An 8602-nucleotide genomic window follows, 5' to 3' on the forward strand; every position below is an offset into this window, starting at 1 on the left:
GTCAATGGGTAAATATTACAAAAAAAACGTTACAGTGATAATGAACGTTAATTATACAATGACCTTCAGTCATAAAAAAAAAGATTCCATTAAACAAATATTAAAATATACTGTATTTATGTTGTTTCTACATGAATTTGAAGAAAGAATGTGAAATTATTGCAATATAAAAAGTATGGCTGCAACTAACAATTATTTTGATAATCGATTAGTTGGCTGATTATTTTTGCGATTAATCGCATTAAAAAAAAAAATCTTTATTTAAATTTTATTGACAAAAACACACTATTCCACATTCTGCCCAATGTCCTTCAAACAAATGTTCCAACTGAATGCTATGAAAACATGTACTTTTTGACTAATTGGGTATCTGAATAAAAAACACTATAAAGCACTTGACTATTTTTTCTGCCTTTCTTTCATAGATAACAGCAATAATTATATTAAAGCATTAGAAATAGCCTACTACTGTTACTAAAGAGCTTATGCATATTGGAGGACTAACCAATACAGAAAGCTAAAAAATGATTTTGGTAATCACCAGTAGGCTACTGTTAGTTTAGAGCAGCAGTGGCACAGACCATAATTGTTAAAAAGCTTACATAAATTCATAAATTTGTTTTAATAAATTTGTTAATCACTGTGTCTTTATTATTTTAATTTTTTAGATTTAAACTATAGGCTTATTCACTATATGTGACCCTGGACCACAAAACCAGTCATAAGGGTCAATTTTGTAAAAACTGGTTTTGTGCTCCAGGGTCACATATAGTGAATAGGCCTATAGTTTAAATCAAAAAAATTAAAATAATAAAGATAATAAAGCCGAATAAAATCACAGTAATGTTCTGCAGGAACACGCGTCGCGTGCACTTTGATCACAGTCAGTCTCCTCTTACTGTCATTTATTTATCCTGTAAAAGCATCTGACATTTATATTCAGACAATTACATGCTGCTGTCCCTTCACAGATCCTACTCTCATAAATTCCTCGCACTACTTGTTGACTTTTAAACCTAAATGTAAGCTGTTCAACAACAGATATTTCAGCACAGTGAATGTTTTTGCGCTGAATATTGTCTCCCTCTCTACTGTGTTTCGCCTGTTTATCGTGTGTGCCCGCTGCACTGGCGCTCTTTCAGTAAAGATTTAAACTTAACGCAGACTGTCAGGGCGGCCCTTTCTGCAAAAATGGAAAGGCTTGCGTGAATTTGTGACATTTACAGATAAGGATATAGTTTTTTGCCCTGAGGACGCACACACATATCTGTCAAAGTGCCTGACAGGGCAAGCCATTACGCTAATGCATCAGCTTGAAGCTTAAAATAAAGATTTCTCATGTTTTGGGCAGCTTGGATCACGTACTTTTCCTGCAGGAGCTTATTCTGTTTCCTCCACTATTTTTAGATGCATTTTGTCCATAGAAATGCGTTATTCAGTGCTGTAATTTGATGCGACCGGATGAAGTTGTACATGCACTGTGGGCAGACCCGACTAATCGATAATGAGAATCGTTGTCGATGATTTTCATTATCGATAATAATCGATTTTATCGATTAGTTGTTGCAGCCCTATATATATTACATACATTATCTCACAATATGTATATATGAGCTGTTGACTCGCAAAGAAGGGGTTTGAGTCCAGCCTGGGTCATGTCCCCATTTCCCCAACTCTCTCAACGGCATTCTTGTCACTCTACATTGTTCTATAAGGAGAGAGAGAGAAACAATAAAATTGCAAAATGCATTAAAAAAAAAAAAAATAATTGTTTACCTATCCAAGACGCCGTGTTGATGAAAATGTGCATGTGTGAGTTGTAGGCATGTGACTGTATTAAACTTTCATATGACCATTATCGCTTAAACATTTATCACGGTATTGAATTAGGTTAGAATTAGGTTAGGTTAAGTGTTGAACTCTTAATATCTGTTAATTGTTTTCATATAACAAAAGAAACATTTGAACATTAAAATGCAATAAAACAATACACACAATGCGTCTAACAAATTAAAGTGCAAATGCAGAAGCAGTTGCTATAGTTATAAAATCAATAAAAGGCTCATAACGGGCCACTGACTTTTTAAAAAGTTAAATGACTATACACAACTGTATAGCTGTAATGTAATATCTGAGTTGTGGAGATTATTAAAGGCTTCTGGTGCATAGCACAAATTGTCCTAAAATTCGAGCATATTGTTTTCTATAAGTGTACGCAGAGAGGCGGCGCCCAGCTATGACACTGGAGGCTGCCAGACATAGCCCTCCTTTACAGTATACTGTGCATTTTGATACTCGAGATGGCAAAAGTTGTGATAGAGTTGTTTATGTTAGAGCCTGAGGCAGATCCCGAGGCAGATCCCAAGGCAGAAGAAATTGAAACAACACAACTACAATGATTGCAACAGTCTGTTTCAGCATGGTAACTGCTTTTGCTTGCTTGATAGCTTAATTTTTGGTATATAGTTTTAAAAGTACTATTATTACTTATCTTATTACATAAGATGCTGCATGTACTGATTATGTATGTACTGATTTTATTATGTTAGATCATGCCTCCATGCCAGAAATTTCAGATCCAGCCCCAGACGCCAGACCCTGGCAGAAACTATCCATTTTGCATGGTAAAAGAACGAGTAGTCAGCAAAGTTGTCTAATACCCAAAACCCGTTAGCAGCGAGTCTTGTCTGGAACCCAAAAACAGTGTTTTGTCTGTTACCCAGAACTGTATTAACAGTCTTCTATCAGCCAAGAAGGTGACTGAGCAAAGCCAGTGAAGAGCAGAAGCAGGAGACGAAGTAATGATGATTAAAAAAGGATAAAAGATGTGTCTGACCAGCACAAATCCAACAAGTGTTATTATACCACAAGCAATAGCAATGGAAAATTACTGGTTCACAATATTATCCCATAAACCTTGAATTTCCATAAACATTCCCTCTTATTGCTTATTCATGACGACAAACATCCCTTGAAACCACACAATCATAAAACTATACAACAATGGGTAAATAATATTAAAACAATAATAATAATATAATATAAATGAATTCTATAAATATAATAAATAATATAAATGACTAATCAATGTCAATGAGTATATAAATGGTTTCAAATGATTTAGTATAAATGATTATATTATTTAATAGAATAATAAAATTATTAAATGATGAATGAAGGAAGAATAAATAAATATAAAAGAAAGAAAGTAAAGCACCACAAGTGTATGGTTGCTCTCTTGAAGCAAAACACACACAGGTTGCTATTAAGAATCCTTAGATATTTTAATTGGCAACACTTAATGCTATGATTGGTGTCTTAAAGGAGTCATATGATGCTTTTTTAAAGATCATTATTTTGTGTATTTGGTGTAACAGAATATGTTCATTAAACACTGGTTTGACGTATTTTGCACACTGTAAGATTATAAATGAATATGCTTACCTGCATTGATGTGACAGTTCTCCTTATATCAAAGCCAGTCATTTCAGAAGGTTAGAAAAGAAAAAGTCATTTTTTTTAACCCTCTGGGGTCCGAGGGTGTTTTGGGGCCTGGAAAAGTTTTGACATGCCCTGACATTTGTGCTTTTTTCAGGCACAATGTTTTGTTGATATTGTGAGTGTACACAAATAAAAGTAGACCCTTTACAGATTTAAATGCTGTATTACTCTTATATGTACGGTCAAGTATGAAGGAGCATTTTAGTTCTTTTCGCTGTTATCATTCAAATCTGCAAAAATTTCCGCCGGCGGAACTGTCGACCCCAGGAGGTTAAACAGGGCAGTTTGTTTCGAGTTCTGTAACTTGCGAGGTGTTTTTATTGTAGAGCAACCTCTTATATGTGGAGTTATTTCATGACCCATTTAAATTACATTTTATTTATCCCAAATTGTTGTTGTACTCACTGACTCCACCCTAGGCTGAAGGATATATTGTGTTTGGACATTTTTTCAGGAACAAGTTTATTTTGTTGTTTGACAAATTGCATAGCCTAATATACATCACCTGTTCTAATATTTCCATTTGCACCATTTTTCATACACCTTCAAACACATTAATGCCACTATGTCCATTCTTAAAGTTAATTTTTGCCTGCATGGTGGTGATTAGATTCACTGATTTTGACCGCCATCTTGAACTTTGCACAAAAGTACAGAATGACGTGTCTGGTGTTTCAGACAACCCACCCAGCAAAAACTTTTTAGCAAAAAAATTTCAGGGAGGTTGCATTCTTAACTTCAGGGTTTTGTTGCAACCTGGCCCAGATCTATAAAGATTAATAATGATTTTTAGATATCTAGCATGTTTAGTACAAATTAAAATGTAAAAAATACTAGGTAGTGAGTTGAGGTAATTTTGATTCACTCTGTTTCATATTTACAGAATTTTGCTTGTTTTTGACAGCTTGCTTGTCACAGTCTTGTAGATTTTTTTTCTGGGTCATCTGTGTGCATGTGTGGATGACATACAGCATGCAAATCCTAGCATTGCCACTTCATCAGTGTTGTTTTGTTGCTGTTGTTATTGTTGTTAACTTTCTGCAGCTGCCTGCACTCCCTGTCTTCATTAGAACAGGACCATCATTAGACCACTCTTTTCATACACACTTTATCTCAGAGAACTTCACTCACTTACATACAGATACACAATCATACACACACAAGCTATACATTTGACTATCTGGACAAATCGGGCCTCCACAAACTCTCAAATCACGAGTCTATATTACATTTACATTTAATCATTTAGCAGATTTGCTTTATTCAACATCAAGAAGATCAGGCCCTTTCTTTCGGAACATGCTTCACAACTCCTTGTTCAAGCTCTTGTTCTGTCCAGGCTGGACTATTGCAATGCTCTCTTGGCAGGTCTTCCAGCCAGTTCTACCAAACCTTTACAATTAATCCAGAATGCGGCAGCAAGATAATATTTTAATGAGCCAAAAATAATGCACATCACACCTCTCACTGCACTGGCTACCAATAGCTGTTCGCATACAATTCAAGGCATTGATGTTTGCCTACAATACCACCACTGGCTCTGCACCCCTTTACCTAGTAAATTCATTACTTCAGACTTATGTGCCCACTAGAAGCTTGCATTCTGCAAGTGAACGTCGCTTTATTGTGCCATCCCAAAGAGGCACAAAATCACTCTCACAGACTTTTAAATTAAATTAACTTAATCATTATTTGTTGTTAATGCAAAAGCAGAAACAAATGATTTTGTGACTGAACAGGTGACTACATGAGTCCTTACCAAACAACCATTTATCAGATCAGACTTTGGAATTAACATGGTTACTTACATGTTGACATTGTGGTTGCATCCATCTTTCACTAAAAGTGTGTTTGCAAAGCTTGTGTCCAACTGTTAAAAATAATTTATTCAAGTAATTACTTATCAAGTGCTTTGTTGGAAATAAACAGTGACTAATGTTAGGATCCTTTGGAAGCAGAGATTATGGTCTTTCACAAATAAGAGCTGCACATCATTTGGATAACTTAGCAGGCATCTAAATCAATTTTTATTTCAAGTAATCCTGTTGTATCGTTCATTTCTCCAATTTGTGGATGGACCAAAAAGACAACAGGCAGTTCAAAGTAGAAAACAATTCATTTTGGCAGCTTGGTTTTAATAGAGGCTGTTTTTGGACTAATAAAAAAGTTTCAGGTTCTGAAATGTACACTGTTTTTATAGTACAATTACACTATTAAAAAAATATTTATGGGAAAATACTGGCAAATAAAATTAAATTGTAAATTATACAAGTTGTTCTTTTTCACTTTCAAAAACCATAATGTTAATAGTATTTTACTGTAAAATTACATTAAATGTATGGTTAGACCTATTAAAGTTGTTCACTGTGGAAACTTACTGTTAACCAATTAACAGGTTTTTACTGTACCATTTTTACGGTCTTTTACTGTTAAAGTCACAATAATTTTATATGAAAATCTTATGTGATATCTTATGTGAAAGATCAAGGAAGATTTGATGGTGTTAAATACATCGCGGAGCAAAGACAACACTGACAACGCGACGACAGACAAGCTAGAACAGTTTACTTTTGGTATGAAACAAAGTGTCAGCTTTCAAATTTTGTAATTTTGTAAGAAATTCAAACAACGTTTTGTGGCTCTGTGATATGTCGTGACAGATCCCTGTAGCGCCTCAGTTCAAGCGGAACATGAACCGACCATCTCTTCCTCTTTACTAGTTATAGCATGATATATACATGGATGAACAACAGAAGGTATCTTGTTTGAACCACGGAAAGACGTCAATAAAATGTTTTTCAAGTTCAAGTCCACCTACGTTAATCTACTCTCCTGTCAGGTTTGTTGTCAGACAAAAATGGAGTTATGATTGGTCAGGTCGCCTGCCAATCAAGTTTAGACAATTAACGTTCAGACTATTGGTTGGTCAGACTAGTGTGTTACAATAGCTATAAGGTGAAATAATAGTCCAGTGTGAGACTGAAAAAGTGCAGTGCTGATGAAGAGTTGATTGTGGAGATTGAGTTCACATGTTGTGATGCAGCAATCTAACAATAATTTCTGTGAGTATACAAACATGTTACAGGCCCTTTAAGCCACCACAGTCTTTGCTACTTATTTAAATACAGTAGGCAGTCAACCAAAATGCCTATGATTACTGTAAATGGGAAAATTATAAGTAATACAGGCTTAGTTTTCTAACACGTATTTACTTTGCCACTACAGTGTCCACATTAATGTCACAAATAAAAGGATTGAAATGTATATTTAATAATTCGCTGATGCATTTCAACAGGTCATGCACATACTTATTCATTATTCATCATTTTTGACACAGAGCCCTCCAAGACATGCAGAAATATATAATGTCCATGAATTAAGAAACTGTTAATCGCTTTATATTAAATCGTTCCTGCATATTAGTTAAAATGTGAGCGCACTGTAATTATTTGTTCCTATGATTTAATTTAAAAAAAGAAGCCAGGTTGGTCAGGGCGAGTTTGTTATTGCATGTGAAAAAATGAACATTTTTGTTAGCCATGGGTCACTGCGCCTCCAAGCTGGGCATTTTCAGAGGCACACCTAGCATTTTCAACTGGTTCAAAATGCTTTGGTGGACACAAGGCCTAAATCCATATCAAACTAATCATTTTAAGCAGGCCTATAATTTGTATGTTTTATGTATATATTTGAGAGTACTTTTGCTTGTTTGTTTGTTTGATTATTCATTCATTCATTTATTCATGCATTAATGTATTCATTATGCTAAACATATTACACATAATTCATATTTTGTGCTTTCTCTCTCAGGGCGGTGCTTTGCATTTCGAGGTGAACGTGGGAACGATGAACCAGCCATTGAAATGATTAAAGTGTCACATCTGAAGTGAGTAACATATGTTTTCCAGTTGCAAACACCTCGGTGAGCACTTAAACATTTTAGTCCCTTTGGTTTCCCTAAACAGTGATTAACGTTTAGTGGTGACAAATACAGGCACACACACAGACTATTTTCATGCAGGGCCGGCCCTGGCCAATTTGCTGCCCTAGGCAAGATTGTACCTGGTGCACCTTGCCTCACAGCCCATTCCACCAATAATCATTGTGTTCAAACACAGAAACTGCATAGCTAGGTATTTCAAAAGTGCATCTGAAGAGAGAAATGGAGGAGTATATGTGACTATTGGGTGTTACATTTTCTTATTAAAAAGCTGATGATAGTAAAATGGTAACGCTTACAATAAGGTATCATTTGTTAACGTTAGTGAATGTATTAACTAACTTGAACTAACAATGAGCAATACATTTGTAACAGTATTTCATATTTTTTTTAATGTTAGTTATGGAAAATTAACCTTATTTTAAATAGTTTCCAGTGAAACTATAAAAATATAGGTGCTGCTAAGTCACATTATAAATTAAACACAAACAGTATTATAATTACATCTGGTATTTCTGCACAAAACTAATACAGTTTTGTTTGAACACTTCTCTAGCATACAGTAAGTAACGTTACTGTTTAATCTTAAAAATAAATTTGAAGTGTTTAATTTCCAGTAGGCAACAATGTTCTACTAAACTATAGCCCTTTCTAACGTCACCACGAATTAAACTGAGAAACATACATCTTCAAGTGAATTTTACATAAAAAATGTTGATATTTTTAATAAGCCCAGTTATATACAAACCAGTGTTAATTTTGACAGCAAATTTTGATTTAGTTTTAGTCATAGTCTTTTGACTAAAATGCCATTTAGTTTTAGTCATATTTTAGTCACCTGAATTGTTTTTAGTTTTAGTCTAGTTTTAGTCGACTAAATATCATAAGATTTTAGTCGACTAAATCTACAGTAAATCTAGTCGGGTAAAATCTAATGGGTATAGTTAGTGTAATGAATTTATTAAGAATTTCTGTAAAATTTCCAAACTCATTACAGGGCTCTACGCTTACTTTTCTTTTTAGGAGCACTTGTGCTCCTAACTTAAAACATTTAGGAGCACGTTCTAATCAATAATCCAAAATTTTATCAAAAAGTAGCCTTCCCATTACGAGGTGATATTTGACTCCTCTAACTTTATTAAAAGTATGTCATATTTTGTC

The 8602-nt window shown here is 34.4% G+C and overlaps 1 protein-coding gene across 2 annotated transcripts in view; it reads left to right on the forward strand.

The window, feature by feature from the left end:
* The window catches only part of wdr11 (WD repeat domain 11), a 140106-nt gene that overhangs the window by 57728 nt on the left and 73776 nt on the right, over positions 1-8602 (forward strand). For both annotated transcript variants that reach the window (XM_016507319.1, XM_016507320.1), the window contains exon 13: positions 7312-7387. In XM_016507319.1, the coding sequence (XP_016362805.1) occupies positions 7312-7387 (76 nt within the window). The remainder of the gene's footprint in view (positions 1-7311; positions 7388-8602) is intronic.

Source organism: Sinocyclocheilus anshuiensis, unplaced genomic scaffold (genome assembly GCF_001515605.1).
Source record: "Sinocyclocheilus anshuiensis isolate Anshui unplaced genomic scaffold, SAMN03320099.WGS_v1.1 scaffold1938, whole genome shotgun sequence".
NCBI lineage: Eukaryota > Metazoa > Chordata > Actinopteri > Cypriniformes > Cyprinidae > Sinocyclocheilus > Sinocyclocheilus anshuiensis.